Genomic DNA, 16,684 nt, shown 5'->3' with positions numbered 1-16,684 from the left:
ATCTCCAGGCCCCCTATGGTGCCATGTGGTGGGACATGAATGATAGGAGCCTAGCACTGCTGGTGTATGTAGATGTAGTGCGTGATAGTAAGTAATCAGGCTAGTGATAGTATGATATAGTAAAGAAAGAATAAATTGAGTGATGATTAAGTAGTATTATGATAATATAGTATATATTTTAAATAGTAGGTGATAATATTGATAAGTAGTGAAGCTGAAAGATATATAGTGTTATTAGTATGATGATGATAAATTGTCCATTGAAAGTGTTAGTAAGCAGTATTGAAATAGTGAGTAGGTAAATATTGATAGTGAGTATTGAAATGTTAGGTAGCGATGATAGTAAATAATGAGTAGTAATCATTGATAGTGATGATTAATTATTGATATGAAACGATAGTGATAAATGTAGGCAATATATTGGTAGGTAAAGAAAATAAAGTATTCCATAAAACCGTGATGATAGAGAATAATTATGGCAAAGAAACAGCAATTATTATTGTCATGATAATGTCAAAATTATTGATAAACTTGCGATGATAATGATATACTAGGTATTGATAAAAATTGAAAATTGAAGTGATAGTGATAAAACGAAATAAATTAATACTTGGCAGTAATGAAATGGGAATCTTAGTAAATATTAACAATAATGATAATAAATGATATTAATGGTATTATAGTAACCTTGATGAAAAATGAAATGCCATGATGCAATGGTATTATGAATTATTTAATGGTAATATCGATGTGAAATAAACGGTGGTGAAGATGGGTATTCCATACGGCAGTGATGATGGAATGTGAGTGGTGAAGATGAGTGGCGCGATAGAAGAGTAGTGATGTTGATGGTGGTGGTGATATCTCTGGGTGATATGGCATAATTTGTGTGGTGAATTTGCGTGGTGGCGGTGATGATGGACATGGTGGTGGAGATGGTGGTAGAGACAGTGTTGATGGTGATGATGGTGGCGATGGCTTACTACACTCAGCCAGTGCTCTTGTGCCCCTGCAGGTGGAGTGCATCGATGATCATAATGCCAACGAGGCCCTGGAGGAGGTAACTCTGGGTGGGGACATGATGCAGAACACGCAGCCGCTGTCCTGTGGCCTCCTGCGGCGTGCCTGGTGGAAGCTGGGCGGAGGCGGGGAGGGCCAGAACCCGCTCTCGCTCTGCGCTCTGCAGCCAGACGCCCCCAGGTCATCACGGGAGTCTGTGCTCAAACATTCATTTCTAAATCCGGATGCTGACGACTTAGGATTTCTGTTCTCAGAGAAGATAAAGTGTAAATATAGATTATAGGTTCCTAGGCTAATCTACTGATAATTATCTTTTAAAATACTTTTTTTCTTCAATTATAAAAGTATTAACTACAGCAGAAAATTCAGAAAATACAGACTTGTAAACTGTTTCACATTCCTTAAATCTACCAGTCAGAGTGACAGTGGCATCCTCCGTGATGTGAATGACACAGCAGCCGCATGCGCTTCGATTGCTAGGCAGAGGCTCCGAGCGAGCGGCGTGCTTTGCTTTCTCGGATTTCACACGAAGCTAGACCCTACCCTCCTATCTAATGGCCACTCGTCTGTCTTCTTTCCGGAATGGCCAGCTTTCGGCCCTTGCCAGCAAACAGCTGTTCAGTCCAGCAGTGTGACTGACGCACAGGGGTGGGCACGTCTGACAAAGTGAAGGAAGGCCCACCTGTGGCCCACCCGTAGCCCCCACGCCCTCCCGGCCTCTCGCGGTCCCTTCCCCACGCCCCTAGGCGACCTGCTTCCGCGCCCGCTCCCCACAAGCGGCCCTCCTTCTGGCTCTTGGTCGCTAAGGTCGCCATGTCTGCTGCCCAGTGGCGTCTCTTCTCGAAGCGCTTTCCGCTGGGAGCGGGGCCCTGGGGCAGGAGGCCAGGTGGGCCTGGGCACATCAGCGTCCCCGCTCCCTTTGGCCACGCCGCCTTCTCCAGCCAGCCCTGCCTGGGCTCTCTTTCCTATACCCCTGGCGCTCTGCCTGCTTCCTGTCGCTCAGTCCTCACGACACCCCGGTGAGATGACCAGCGCTTTCGGATGAGGCCGGGAGGCGCCGGTGGAGGTTTGTCCTCCGTCCGGCACCGCCAGCACATGCTGGACACAGGACCCGCGCCTGGCTTCTGCCCAGGCTGCACGCTCTCCTCGCGCCTGCTCCCTGCCCCGCTCGGAGCTGGGGACGCGTCTCTGCCGGGACGGGGGAGACAGCGCTGGCTGGGACACGGCGCTTCCCAAACATCCTTTTCTTCTGCTCTGGCGCCTGCAGCTGATGCCGCTGCTGAAGCTCCGGCACGACCACATCGCCTTCTACCGGGAGCTGTTCATCACCTGGAATGGCAAGGTGGGTCCGAGCCCACCCCTGCGGGCCCGCCGGCGCTCGGCGGCTGCGGGAACGGGGGACCGAGCACAGAGCACCCCCACATGCCATCGCAAGCCCTCCTGTGGCAGCGGGGGCTCTCTGGGTGTCGTCCCCTGTGAGCCCCGCCTCGGGCTCAGTGGGGGAGGGGCTGACAGGCTGAGAGAAACAGGAGCCTCCCCCGAACTCACAACTCACGGGTGCGTGGCGCACGCGGAGGGAGGCCCACAGGCGTGGCCCCAGTGCCCAGAGCATTCAGCTCCTGAGCTTGTCCTGCACCAAAGGCTCAGTGTGTCCGGGCCTCTGGGGGGTGGTGTGACTTCCCTGGCCGGAGCTGACATCGGGGAGCTGGCCCCTGGCTTTCCCCGCTCATCTGGCACCAGGTGTCCGGGACCTCTGCACCCCAGGCTTTTGCGGCTCCCACAGAGTTTGCCAACCAGCTGCCTGTTCATCCTCAGGCCCCAGGACATCCGTAGGGTGGGAAGTACTGTCCTCAGCTCCTGGGGACTCAGGGTGGCTAAGGAGCTCGCCAAGGCCACACAGCTCGTAATGGCTGAGCGGGTGCCCATCCGGGCCTCACAGCCCCCAAGCCCTGTGCTTCATCCCATGGGCTGTACAACTTCTTGTCTTCACAAGGACCCAGAAGCTTTCAAATTACTGCACGAGGATGGGGGTGTCGAGCGGCGGGGGCTGGCAGCGAAGGGAGCCCGAGTGTCAGACCCTAACCGGACCTCCACACTGGTGCCCGCCGGGGGCTGGCAACCAAGGGTCTGAGCGGGAGCGGAGGGTCCCCCTCACACACGTTCCCTCCCTTTTGGCTGGGCTCCGTGGAAAGCCTTGGGGAGGGGTCATCACCGCAGGCACCCCTAAATATTTTCTGACCACCCCCTAATGCTCTCAAGGAAACACGGAAAAGCCAGGAGGACATTTCACAGTGGTGGGGAAGGCGGGGTTGAGACCCCGGACCTGGTCTGCCAGGGTCCCCTTCGTAGCTCCTCAGAGGGAGGCCAGGGGCGTGGGCCGAGCCCTGAAGGATGAGCGGCCACCTGCGTGGAGGCACGGGGCCCGGCACAGGGTCTGCGCGCGCAGCGGCCAGGAGGCCCGTGCAGCCTCTGGGAAGTCCAGGTGACGCCGTGTGGCTGCAGCTGGGGCGGGCGGGAGAGGATGGAAGAGGCTGGAGGCGTGAGCAGGACCTGCCCGTTGGGGGCTCGTTCCCGCGAGTGCTCTCAAGGAGACACGGAAAAGCCAGGAGGACGTCCCACCGCTGAGGGGCCTCGTGTCCCCAGCAGATCTCCTCTCTGTTCCTCTGCCTGGTGATGGACTACAGCGCAGGAAGCTTCCAGAAGGTCATTGAGAAGAAGAGAGAGAAAAAGACCATCATCGACTCTGAGGTAAGACAGGCTCTAGGACACCAGGCCAGCTAGGGGACCAGCTGGACCTGGACGTCACGGACCTCGCAGTGGGGACAGGGAAGGGGCAGAGTGAGGGCCGGTTGCTGGGGTCACAGCTCGGCACGTTCGCATAGTCACACACTCGCGCCGCGTCCCCGGGGCAAGAACGTCCCCAGAAGGCCACCCGTTCCCAGTGGGTCAGGAACCGTGGCGCCGAAGCGCACGGGGCTCGCACGGCGTGCGTGTGTGTGTGTCGCGTGTCTCACGCTCGTCCGGGTGCCTTTGAGAGCCGCCCACGCTGTCAGCGTGCCAGGAAACTGTCCCTTCCCCTGGCTGGTTCTGCAGCCTCGTGTGGCCGCACCCGAGCCTTGGAGCTCGTCTAGTGCTGAGTGTTCGGGTGGCCTCCAGTTTGGGGCCATGATGACTGAGGTGGCCACAAGCATTGCTAGGCGCGTTTCTTCTTGGTGGACCTAAACGCTCATGTTTCCTGGAGAAATGCTGGGGCGTGGAGTGGGCGGGCGGCGGAGCCCCCGGGGGTGTGTGTGGCTTCCGCAGACTTTCCAAACGGTCCCCAAGCCGGCTCGATGGCCCCGGCTTCACTCTCAGCCACGCGGGGCTGTTCCGGTCCCACTGGCCAACACTTGAGTGTGTCCGTCCTTTTTCTTTAAATGCAAAGTGACATTTTAATCCTAGCGACCAGATCACGAGTAACCCTGGCTGTCCGGGGCTCCCCTCCTGTTTTGCTCAGGTTCCGCCCTTAAACCCTGGGTGTCCGTCTGCTCCTACTGATCTGTACCGGTTCTTTACACGTCCTGGACACCAGCACCCGCAGTGTCCCCCCGCCCCCCGTCTGCGGCTCGCCAGCTCCCTTCCCTAGCCAGGGCTTTGACGGGCGCAGCTCTTCATGGTGTCGCAGTGGGCGGGTCCGCTTCTCCCGTGGTGGCACCTCTGGCGCCCGTGGCAGCGGCGTTTCCTGAGCGGGATTGTCACTTCCTTGCACCTTTAGGTCCGCGACCCTCCCCAGGGGACGGTGGCTGCTTTTGTTTGGCTGGCCTTCGCCCGGCGGGCCTTGGGCCTCGCAGGCAGGCCCCAGAGGGGTTGCAAACCTTCTGTGTGGGGTGGGACCCGTTCAAGCACAAATGTTCTCAGAAACCCAGGAAATAAAGCAGGTCTGCTCTAACCGGGGGGCCGGGGGCGGGGGTTGGTGGAAGGCGGAGTGGGAGGCAGCTCGGGGTCCTGCTCCTCGTCCCTCTCTGACGCCCCAGGGAGGCATCCAGGGTTCCGCGGAACACAGTTTGAAAACCACTGCCTGGAAACCCGGCTGAATCTTGTTGCTGACACAAAATGCTTCCAGAATGTTCTCTCTCGGGTCTTTATTTATTCTAATGGCATAAAGCGGCAAGCCCCAAGTAGGCACTGAAGACCTCACGCTCTCTGACATCCGCAGGGCCACAGGGGTGGGGCTGGGGGCCAGAGCCCCAGGGCAGCCACGGTCTCCAGTACTCAGGAGGTGTGGCCTCGGACACCAGGAAGATTTCACTGTCGAGGAGCCTGAGGCAGACGCTTCTTGCAGAGGCGCTGAGCTCTTGCCTAGCTTTAGGCCCCTCTCAAGATGCAGAGACTGTGCCAGGATCTCCGTGGCCGCTTTGAGTGGTCACGACCTCTACAAACAGCTGTGCCCCCCCCGGGGGTCGGGGGGCTCTAGTCCGCATTTCTCGCTCTCCCCAGTGGCTGCAGAACATGCTGGGCCAGGTGTTGGACGCTCTGGAATACCTGCACCAGCTGGACATCATCCACAGGTGACCAGGGGGCCAGGCTGCTTCAGGAGGAAAGCACCACGTCCCCTTGGGCGACATTGCCCATGGGCAGGATCGAGGGAGGGAGGTGCAGACCGCACAGCCAGGATGAGGGCGGGGTCCTGTCCAGAAGACCTCCCAGGCTCACTGAGAATGCCCCCCAGCAAGGGACCTCCAGGGATTCACCCTCCCCACGCAGCCGTGAGGTGTGAGCTGGCCGGTCGGTCCGTGTAAAGTGCAAGGGCAGGAAGCAGATACCAGATCCCCAGGACAGGAGGTGAAGCTGGGGGCGTGGGCTGCGCCAGCCAGCAATCCTGCCTCACGCTCCTGAATCCATGGTCTGAGGGGCTGGGAAGGGCTTCAGATCGGATCAGCGTCCTATCGCAAGGAGGGCAGAAGCTACGTGGACCTTGGGAAGGAAGGAAGTGCCCAGGACTCGGTGGTAACATCAGCGGATGTCACCTGTTCCCACGTGCAGGAGAGCTGGGTGGTTTCCTCCTCAGTTTGTTTAAAACTAGAACAGCTGCAAGTCCCATCCTGCTCACAGGAAACAGCAGGTTTAAAGAGGGCCGCGAAGGGGCGTTTACTGAGGAGAGGGGGTGTGAGCTGCCAGGCAGGGCGGGGGCCAGGGGCGGCCGGAGCAGAGCCCCCCATCCTGGTTTCAGGAACCTCAAGCCCTCCAACATCGCCCTGGTCAGCAGCAACCACTGCAAGCTGCAAGACCTGAGCTCAGAAGTGCTGATGACCCACAAAGCCAAGTGGAACATCCGTGCGGAAGAAGGTGGCCGGGTCCTCCCTGGCCACCTGGGGCATCAGGCGGCAGGGGGGTGGGTGGGGTTGGGGAGCAGTGGGGGAGGGGCCGTTTTCCCAATGCTGGAGGCTCCTAGAGTCCAGAGGGCGGGAAGAAGGCAACAGCAAGCCTGTCCAAAGAGGCCCCTAGCCTGGACTGTAACCAAGCATGACGACCACCATGGGGGGCGGGGGCGGCATGCGGGGTCTGAAGGACACCCAGAAAATGCTAACCTCAGTGAAGGGAGGAGAAAGCTCTCGGGGGAAGAAACTGCCCCACAGGGACGGGAGGCTCTTGGGTGCCGGGAACTGACCAGGCCTGAATTACTTCACTGAGCCTTGAACCCCAGCCCCCTCAGGCGGTGGTAGGAGCAGGGGCGAGGGAGGGGGGTGAGCGGATATGAGTTCTCTGTCCTTTGAAATGACAATGAGGTAGAGAGAGCTGGGCTTCTAGCCTGCAGCAGCTATCAGGGGTGGAGGTACCAGCGGAGGGGGCAGCTCCAGTCCCCAGTTGTGGCTGGTGCACGGGGAATGGGTGGGGGCGGGTGGGTGGTTAGCTCTACTGGACGTGTGGATGGCAGGGGTCCTTAAAGTCCACTCCTTTGCTGTTTTGCTGTATAATGGAGGTCTTGAGGGCCACCGCCTGAGGCCTCCCACAGACGGACAGAGCTGGACCGAGGACCCTGCTTTGTCGGCTCCTTGTCTGGGGTTCAGGTTTAGAAACGAGGGTGGCACAACTTTGCCTCGAGGTCCTGATGTTCAGAAGGGCGCCGTGTTTAAGGAGGAGGCAGATTCAGCCTTCCTGGCACACACGTCTCCCGACTACTGCAGCCACAGTCAGCACAGACACATGTGCACGTGGGCCAGCCTCGCGGGCATCTGCCTAGATGGGCAGCCTCAGTGGCCGAAGACCAAGGGCCAGGGACTCATTGACCAGGGGCTTCCTGTCCCCACATAGGTAGCCCGACCCTATCTCCCCCAAGCAGCGTGATGAAGGGCTCATGTTTCAAGCCGCTTGCTTCCCCAGGGAGCACAGGACTCATGCAACCCCGCCTTCTCCTGCCAACAGACCCCGTTCAGAAGTCCTGGATGGCCCCCGAGGCCCTCAACTTCTCCTTCAGCAAGAAAGCTGACATCTGGTCCCTGGGCTGCATCATTCTCGACATGGTCAGCTGCTCCTTCCTGGATGTGAGCTGCCTTCCACCTGCCCCTCCCTGCAGCACCCTGACTCCACGCCCCATGTCCCCAGGGAGCCGGCTCTGTGCCCCTCACCCCAGAGGGCACACTCTTCCCATTGCCCTCTACCTCGTGCTTGCCCTGTGCCTCCACAGATGGGCGGAGCTGTGCAGAGGCCCCCAGCCCCAGCTACTGGAGGACCCGCGCCCCCGCCCCCTCAGGACCTTGCCCGCAGGGCCAGGGCCCTGGCCTTGTGGTGGGGACCGTGGTGGGGATGCTCAATCCTGCCGGTGCATCTGGCCCTAACAGCAGCCTCCGGTGTCCTCACTGCCCCTTGTGGATGAGGAGACCCGACTTGATCATTCGGCCACCCAGGGTGGGATTTGGGCCACACTCTGCCCATTTGCGTCAAGGATGCATTTAGCTGCAAGCAATGGACAGCGGACTTCCGTGGGCCTGAACACACAGCACTGCTTGTCCCCCAGGGGCCCAGGCTGGTGTGGCGGGGATTCCTTAGCATGGCCTGGAACCTGGACCACCACCTGCAGGCCCCGAGGAGAGGGGCAGAGCTAAGGGCCACGTGGCCCCTGGTCCCCTGGCTGCGGGAGGCTGGGAGGTTGAGCTTTGTGGCTTCAGAGCCCCGACATGCAGAGAAGAGAGCAGGGAGAAGTGAGCCGGCCAGGCCACTGTCCCCCAGGCCCGCGTGCAAGCACCGAGGTCCCCAGAAAGAACAGGCGAGCCCCAACACTCCCCACTCTCTCCCGGATGCCCCAGACTCTTGCCAGCTGGGGCTGGATCTGGGATGAGGCCCAGAGCCTGCGTGACATGACCAGCAGTAGGAGGAGGGTCCCCAACTCCCTCCGACTGGCGAGCCGCCCGTAGGCATAGAAGGGCCGTGAGGCTCAGGTGGCCTCGTGATGGCCACGCCTTCTCACCCGGCTCCCCTCACGGCACCCCCTGGAGCCTGGCACAGCTCTCCGCCCGGGGCTGGGGCCCAGTTTTCCTCTAGTTGAGGGAACGCAAGCAGCTGCCCGCGCCCCATCTTCCCCCAGGCCTCGGAGGCCATGCTGCTGCGCAAGTCCATCCGGAGTCTCCCGGGCGGCCTGAGGAGTGTCCTGAGCACCATGGAGGGGCGGCGGATCCCACAGGCGAAGACGTTCAGTGCCCTTCTGCCCCAGATGCTCCAGCCTGAGCCCTCGGAGCGCATAGCAGTCGGGTGAGCCGGGTCCTGGCTGCGGGGAGCCTTGCAGTGCATCTTGCACGTTTGTCCGCCTCCATGTCCGTGTGGCCGCTTGGCGTTCCCAGGCCACAGAGTGCTCCGCCATCACGCCCACCCCGACTCGGCCCCGATCGCGGGCCTTTCCAGGCCCGGCTGCCCCCACGAGCGTCTCCGGTGCATGGAGCCCGGGCGCCAACACGGCCGGCTTGTCCATCAGGCATGGGAGGCACAGCCTGGAGCATCCAGGAATGTGCTAATTCTAATTTATTTTAAAATCAGGAGAAAAAAAATCTGTAACAATGACTCCATCCAGCCTGGGTCATTTTGGCCTTTATAGCAACACAGTTGCAAAGCCTGATTTTTATGTCTTTTCATGGAGGAAGGGGTCCTCATGGGCGGAAGCGCCAGGCTCAGCACTGTCCCCCTTCAGGTCCCTAGAGGTGGGAGTGCTGGGGCGCCAGCTGGACGCACCTGCCACGTGGCGAGAGGGGCTGCCCAGTGGGGTCCCCGAGGGAAGGTGGGGGCGGGCGGCTGCCCCCAGCCCCACAGCCGGGCCCGGGGCCAGGCGGGGGAGCCCAGCGGCCCTGCGTTCTCTCCAGGGACGTGATCCGCATCGTCTTCTCGAGCAGCAGCCTCAGGTCCTTGAGCTCCACCCTGACGCTGCACCGCCAGGAGGTGCCCGCCTTCGTCTCCGACGTGCTGCTGGCGGGCGGCTTGCCCACCATTCTAGGTGATCTCGGGGGCCCCGAGGGGGAGGGGCGGAGCCTGCGCCCTCCCCGCCGCGTCCCCCGAACTCCCTGGGTGCGCTTCCACATCCGGGCACCGCGGCTCGATGGCCGGGTGACTTGGCCAGCTCACAGCACTTCCTGTGTGGTCACGTGCCCAGAACGGTGCTGGGCACTGGCACGGGTGTGGCGGTGACCCCAGGACGGCAGGCGCGTCCCCGCAGAGATCCCTGAACTTGGACACACAGGCCTCAGTCAAGGGCGCTGCCCGTCACCTGCTCAGCACGTGGCACCCGAGGCGCATGCGCCAGTCTCTGCCGCGTGCCCCCGGCTGGGGCACGGTGACCGGCCCCCGATAGCTATGCCCAGGGTCCAGAGGCCATTTCACGTTCCTGGGAAGCTCCGCGCCCCCAGCCCCGTGCTCTCGCTCCCTCTGCCCCGTTTCTGGGGAAGGGGCATTCCCAAGGCCCCGGCTCCTCAGTGCCCCCGTGTCTCATGGTCACGGGCTCTGGAGGCAGACGACTGGGTCCAGGCGGAGCCCGTCACCCATTAGCTGGGCGGCCTCAAGTGGGGCACCCTCTCTGAGCCTCAGGCTCCTCACGGAAAGTTGGTGTCACAACAGGACCCACCCCACGGGCTGCCGTGAGGTACTCTCGTGGTGCCCAGGCAGAAGGGTTACCGTAGGATGCGGGGTCTGCAGCGTGCACCCCGACGCTGCAGCTCGTTTCCGGGGGTGGTTTGTCGTGACTCAGGGATAGAGGGACCTGCTGAGCGCGGCAGGAGCCGTGCAGAGCCGGGGTGGGGGGGCGGAGTCAGGAGCGGGGCTCTGGCCACGCCCCGCCAGAGGGAGGCAGTGCCCCAAGACAGACCCGGGTTTGCCCCTGGGCAGGTTGCTTGGCCTGGAAAGTGGGGGTGGCAGGGCACCACCTCCACCCGAGCACGTGGGTTCGTGAGGTGGTGCCCACAAACGGGCCCCAGGTGCCCCGGCCCTCGGAGGGGGCCCTGAGCCCATGAGGTCAGGTGGACGCTTGGGCAGGAGCCTCTCCACGCTCTCTTCCTGCAGAGGTCATGCAGAGCTCCAGCCGGCCCGAAGTCCAGCTCAAGGCCATGAACAGGCTCCTGGATATGCCCGATGACCAGCTAGGTAGAGACCCAGTCCACTCGCTGCCCCCAGCTCCTCTGGGCAGACCCTGGCCCCTCACTGCGAGCCCTCCAGTGCGTCTCTCACACCTGAGGCCACTTCATAGTCCCACGGGGGGGCGGGGGGGTCCACATCTTCACGACTTGCGTGGAACAGGCAGCCTGCAACACTCTCCATGTCGCTTGTACCGAGCCGAGAAGGGGGGTGGCTTGGGATCCACACCATTTCTCGTGGCCTCCCTTCACCGATTTTAATGGATGCTGAAGACACCCTATCTCTTCCACCCCCCTATTCACGGTATGTGAGTGTGATAACTTCCTGGTGTCACAAACAGTACTAGACTGAGCACTCTGGGTGTGTGCACGCTTGTGTGACTTTCTGTAGGATAAGTTCCTACATGTCAGGGTGGGAAGACGTCATAGATGCTGCAGATCGCCCTCCGTAGAAGCACCGACTTACCTTCAAGAATTCACGTGAGCACCTCTCTCCCCAGCGTTTGCCATCAATGAGTATTAGTCATTGTTTTAATTTTGCGAAAACATGGTTTCATAAAATGTCTCCACTCACCCTTTGTCTCAACAGCCTGAACATGACATTCACTTACTCATCCATCCATCCGCCTCCATCATCCATCCATCCATCCGTCCATCCATCCACCCACCGTCCATCCGTCTATATACGTCCATCCATCCCACTGTCCACCATCCATCCTTCCACAGAAGATCTGTCCCAGTGTCTGGGTCACCAGAGCTTACAGAGGCCCCAGCCTGGCCCCCCAACACGGCAGCAGAACCCCCATATTGGCCATGCAGCTTTCCCTCCCTCTCTCCTTCCTCTCGGCCCCCTCTGGAGGTGCGGACAGGTGCATGGGAAGGGAGATGTGGGCTTTCTGGAGAAGCTGAGGGAGGCTACTGAGCCCCTTCCCAAGCTGGCCTTTCCTGCCACCCCAGAGCCACACCTGCCTCCGATAGGTTTGGAGACGGACTGGCCGTGGCTTGGCTTCTTGGGTGCCGGCACCTTTGTCCTGGTCATTCTCACAAGCCTGAGATGGAGGACCTGCTACCCGTACTCCTCCGGTGAGGAGAGAGGCCAGGAGAGGGGGTGCGGCAGTAGAGCAGGGCCACGGCCGGGACGGAGGCCCAGCTGGCCGCCACTGCCTCTTGCCCCCTCCCCAGTGCAGGCACAGGCCCCGGCAGAGGGGCCGCGGCGGCCACGGATGTCCACTCTCACGGCAGGCATGGCCCATGGCCCAAGCCGGCCGCCTGGGTTCGAAGCCAGTGAGCCTGCTCTGTCATCTGCATAATGAGCATCCCAGGGGGGGCGACTCGCGGGGCTGCTGGGATGAGGACGAGAGGCCTACGGCAGGCACACGGCAAGCCCTCAGCCAGCACGGCAACTGGCCACGTTTCTCCACGATCTGCTTGTCCAACCCGGGCTCGTGTGTCATTCCCTGCAGACTCCGGCAACGCCTGGCCCCAGCCTGGTCCATGCCCCCTCCTACTTTGCTCCTACACCAAGTCACACCTTGCCACCTGCCCTGCCAGGTATCCCGTGGCCGATGGAGCTGGTGGACGAGTTGATCGCCATCATGAAGCAGCACGAGAGGAACCTGGACGTCCAGCTGCGCGGCTGCTCCCTGCTGCTACGCGTCCTTGGCCAAGGTGGGCGCTGCGCCCGGTGCGTGCTCGGTGTTTACCCTGGCGCAGGCCTGGGAGGGTCTCAGAAACCGGCACTGGCTGCGCGGTGCCCCTCAGCAGCTGTGTGGGCTGGGGGCCGGTCCCCCACCCTTGGGGCCTTCGGTCGTCCATGCAGCAAGCGCTTATGGAGACCTGCTGCGAGCTGAGGGAACGAGGCCGACCTCGGTTTCCTTCACGCGAAGTGGGGGTGCAGCCCCCCCCCCGGGGAGGGAGCACACCACATGCCGTCTCCCGCCCACCCCCCACCCCCGGTCCCCAGCTTTGGGAGTTAACCCCAAGCTTCTCCTCTGGCCCGAGCAGCACTGGCAAAAGACCCGGCCGCTGAGTTACCCAGCGACAGCTCCGTCACCCTGGCCCTGCTGAGCATCATGCGGAGCCACCCCAAGGCCCAGCAGCTCCTGGCCATGGGCTACACTCTGCTGTCCATGATCTGCAGCCAGGGTGGGTCTGCCCCCGGCCCGGCGAGGCGGGTGCTGCCTTCGGTCGGCCCGTTGCACACGCTCGCCCTCGCTCCTGCTTCGCACGCCTCTGCAAACGTGCGCCGTGCCAGGGGCCACCGCGCGGCTGCACGCCGATGTCCGCTTCACGTCCAGCCCTCGTCGCCCCTGCCGCCCCGCTCACCTCCATTTCCTGGAGTACCTGGGCCTCCCAGGCGACCAGTGGGGCTGGCAGGGGCGGCCGGGTCAGGGACAGCGTGGAGGAGAGGGGCAGTGCCCACGGCCTTATAGACCCTTACAGTCCACCTCAAGAGGCTCGGGCCCGCTGTGCGGCCCCAGGGGGCAGGGCCAGGCCCCTGGAAGGACAGCTGCAGAGCCTGGGCCCTGCCCAGTCATGGGATGGGAGATGCTGGGATGGTGGGCCAGGCGATGGACCACTTGTTTCTGGGTCCCACGCTGGGCATGAGACCGTAGGGGCCCGGTCACGTGACAGGTACGGGACTGCAGTGCCTGAGGACACAGCGGGAGGTGCTCAGGGAGCGCTTTCTGGAGGAGGGGCTCTCCACGGCCCTAATTCCAGGGCCCGCCCGGCAGGACCCACTGCAGAGGAGCTGCAGAAGGCTGGGCTGTTCGAGCACATCCTGGCACATCTGGACACCTTCTCCGAGAACAGGGACGTCTGCATCAGCGGCCTGAGCCTGCTCTGGGTCTTGCTGGTGGACGGTGAGAGGAGCCCCTCCACCTCATCCTGTCCTGCAAGGGCTTCAGGACAAACTGTCATCCACGAAAGGCACCTCTGAGAGCCCCGAAGCCGAGGACGAGACAGGAGGGGGAGAGGATGGAGAGCGGGCACGGTCCTGGGGGGCTGGGCCCCTTGCAGATGGCGCCCGCCCAGGGAGGCTTCCAGCCCCCACACCCTGGGGTTTCCCAGGCAGCTCCTGCTTTCAGAAGTCACCCATGGCACTGGCACCCTATCCCAGGGGCCCCAGGCTGTGCCGGGTCCCCCAGACCCCATCTTGGCCTTATGGCACCTGGGTGGTAGTTTTGCCCTAGAAAAAGAGGGCTCCCAGCCATGGGGAGCCCTAGAACCCCGAGAGTCCTGCCTAAAGTTCAGGATCCCCCAGGCCTCCCCTTGGGGCACAGGGAACGCGCCCCATCTCGCTGGCGGGCTGGAAAGCCCCCCTAGCCCTCCGTCATCGTCTCACTCGAGGACACCTGCCCCCTCCCCATAGCTTCTGCTCTGCTGCTGTCCTTGGCGGGAGGCAGAGTTGGGGGCCGTGCGTGCAGCAGGCACTAGGGCCTCCTCCGTCCTGTCCTAGTCTCGGCTATCATCGTGAGTGCCCCCTTGGAGAAGGCCCCCGTCCTCGTTGCCAAGCTGCTGGCCACCTACCCCACAGATGTGGAGATGGCCGAAGCGGGCTGTGCGGTCCTCTGGCTGCTGTCATTGCTCGGTGAGCAGCCGGGGTCTGCAGGAGCTGGGAGGGGCGGGCCCTGGTTCCCTCGGTGACGAGGTGACGAGGTGGCCTGGCCCCGCCGCAGGCTGCATAAAGGAGCACCTGTTTGAAGAGGTGGTGGTGCTGTTTCTGCGAAGCATGCGGCTGGGCCAGGACCGCGTCCTGCTGGTGAACAACGCCTACCGGGGGCTGGCCAGCCTCGTGAAGGTGTCCGGTGAGGCTGGGGAAGGATCGGGCTGCTGCTGGGAGGGAGGGGGAAGACTCAGCAAGTGATGTCTGCCAGCTGCCCACAAACCGAACACAGAAGCACAAGTTCAAAACAGGAAAAGCAGAGCGATCTATAGTCCCGTCATCCAGAAGTTGCCATGGAGACTTTTCATGTACTTTTTTCCTTAAAGCTACATTGTGATTGTCTTGCTCTGACCATAAACACACGTCAGGTCCTCACAGGCTCTCTTTCAGGTATAGCTTATTAAGACAGCCCAGGAGACAGGTCTGTCTCCAAAGTCCCACCCACATCACAAACCCTGCTGTTACGTGTGTCCTGTGCCAGGCCCCATGCCCGATTCACAGCACAATAACCCTTTACAGCCACTCGGGGCCTGGGGACTGGCCAGAGTCGGCAGCTGGTGTGTGGGGTGGTTCAGTCCCCTGAGGTCAGGTCGCAAAGCCAGGCCTGTCTGCTCCACAGCCTGAAGGGAGCGGGGCCCTTCTCCACACCTGGGAGGGAGGCTCCAAAGGGGCACCAGGGTCTCCTTCTCAGACAGATACCCTGGGCTCCGGGGCTGCCCCACCCTGTCCAAGGTCCTGCTGACAACAGGTCTGTGTCAGAGGTGAGCTGCCAGTCATTGTGGGACAGCGGGGGAGGACAGGAGGGCGGAAGGGATGTGGCTCAGCTCTGCTCGGCTCAGCTCATGAGGAGTGAGTTGGGGCCACCAGAACCCACTGAACAGCACCCCAGAGCCGGAGTCTGGGTGAGAAGTGCAGCTTTGCCATGTGCTGTGTGACTCGTCACCTCGCCTGAGTGTTGGTCTCCCCAGGCTCCAGGATACTATGAGTAGTCGCTGGGCATCATGGGGCACTGCTTATGCAGACCCCCCCACAGTCGAGCAGGGCCTGACCCCTGATGCGGGGGTACCTCGGAACACCCCCAGCGCCTCCCCTCGCCCACTGGCTGAGACCCGGCCCCCGCGGGAGCCTTTGCTGCCTGGGTGGAGGGGAAACGTCAGTGGATGCTCTCGTTAGCTTTAGAGTGGGGACCGCGGCGAGGTCAGAGGTCCCCAGGCTGCAGGAGCCCATGGCACCTCCCTTGCTGTCCCAAACACTTTGCACTCTCGATAACCTCAAGAACTCGGTCCGTCACCCCATTTCCCAGAAGACACCGGGGCGCGGACAGCTGCAGGAAACGGACTGTCTCCCTTCCCCCGCGTCCCCAGAGCTGGCCGCGCTGCAGGTGGTGGTACCGCAGAAGGACAGCAGCGGCCTCACCCTTGTCAAGGAGACGTACCAGCTACACCGGGACAACCCGGGCGTGGTGGAGAACCTGTGCCTGCTGCTGGCCCACCTGGCCTCCTACCGTGAGAACCCCTCCCCGCCCCCTCCCGGAGCCAGCCTCAGAGGCGCCCTGCTCCCAGCTCTGAACGGCAGAAGGGAAGGAAGCCCTCTGAATGTCCTGTTCGTGACGCGAGTGCCCACTCTGCACCCGGCTCCTGACCCCCTGGGCACCGAGGGGACGGGTCCCAGCCCCGGCCTGCTGGCCTCCAGACACACCGAGCCGGGGGCTGCAGAAGCATCAGCCTGGCGGGGCTTGGGGCTCCTCAGGACCCTCTGTTCTGCCCACAGAAGACATCCTGTCCGAGCTGCTGTCCAACAACATCCAGCCCCTGGTCCAGGAGATCAGGGAGCGCTTCACCTCCAGCCTGGTGAGTGCCGGCCAGGGCCCCGCACCCCGGATCTCACAGACACCTGTGGCCAGACCCAGGTGGCAGTGAGCCCAGGGTACCGGAGCAGGGCGTGTGCAGAGCACCCCGGAGTGCTGTGCGTGGCTTCGTGACTCTTCCAGTCTACGCCGCCGTGTCTAAATCCTAAGGGGGAAGGGCCGTCAGACCTCTTCAAAGAAGAGCGGGTTGTTGTAAAAGTAACTGGTCATGGACTCCGAGCCTGCCCGTGGACACGGCGGCCTACGTGTCTCCTTCCAGGAGCTGGTCTCTTACGCAGAGAGGGTGATCCTGAGGCTGCAGGAGGCCATGCCACCCAGCTCTGCGAGGGGACAGTCGGCTCTGCCCTGAGGAGGCAGACCCCCAAACCTCCCATCCAGCCCTCTCCCCAGCCCTTCCTGTCCTGCAGTGCACCTCACAGAACTGCCCAGTGACAGGGCATCCTCCTCAGGGCTGGGCGTGGGTTCAGGAAGGACTGTCGCCTGGGACCAGTGTGCGCATTTCACTCTTCATGACGACAGAGCCCCAAGGCCAATTCCTGGGGG

At 61.8% G+C, this 16,684-nt stretch overlaps 1 protein-coding gene across 1 annotated transcript in view; it reads left to right on the top strand.

Annotated features, from left to right (window-relative positions):
- STKLD1 (serine/threonine kinase like domain containing 1) overlaps nt 1-16,684 on the top strand; it is a 20,725-nt gene extending 4,041 nt beyond the window's left edge. The window contains exons 4-20 of the mRNA XM_039858803.1: nt 1,016-1,060; nt 2,288-2,362; nt 3,667-3,768; nt 5,497-5,567; nt 6,230-6,345; nt 7,423-7,541; nt 8,582-8,745; nt 9,348-9,478; nt 10,537-10,617; nt 12,159-12,275; nt 12,612-12,772; nt 13,357-13,471; nt 14,068-14,199; nt 14,288-14,416; nt 15,639-15,779; nt 16,045-16,124; nt 16,401-16,684. Of these exons, the coding sequence (XP_039714737.1) occupies nt 1,016-1,060; nt 2,288-2,362; nt 3,667-3,768; nt 5,497-5,567; nt 6,230-6,345; nt 7,423-7,541; nt 8,582-8,745; nt 9,348-9,478; nt 10,537-10,617; nt 12,159-12,275; nt 12,612-12,772; nt 13,357-13,471; nt 14,068-14,199; nt 14,288-14,416; nt 15,639-15,779; nt 16,045-16,124; nt 16,401-16,490 (1,869 nt within the window). The 3' untranslated portion in view covers nt 16,491-16,684. The remainder of the gene's footprint in view (nt 1-1,015; nt 1,061-2,287; nt 2,363-3,666; nt 3,769-5,496; nt 5,568-6,229; nt 6,346-7,422; nt 7,542-8,581; nt 8,746-9,347; nt 9,479-10,536; nt 10,618-12,158; nt 12,276-12,611; nt 12,773-13,356; nt 13,472-14,067; nt 14,200-14,287; nt 14,417-15,638; nt 15,780-16,044; nt 16,125-16,400) is intronic.

The sequence above is a fragment of the Pteropus medius genome, unplaced genomic scaffold (assembly GCF_902729225.1).
Source record: "Pteropus medius unplaced genomic scaffold, Ma_sr-lr_union100, whole genome shotgun sequence".
Taxonomy (NCBI): Eukaryota; Metazoa; Chordata; class Mammalia; order Chiroptera; family Pteropodidae; genus Pteropus; species Pteropus medius.
Note: the sequence above shows the minus strand (reverse complement) of the source record. Positions and strands in the feature narration are given on the sequence as shown.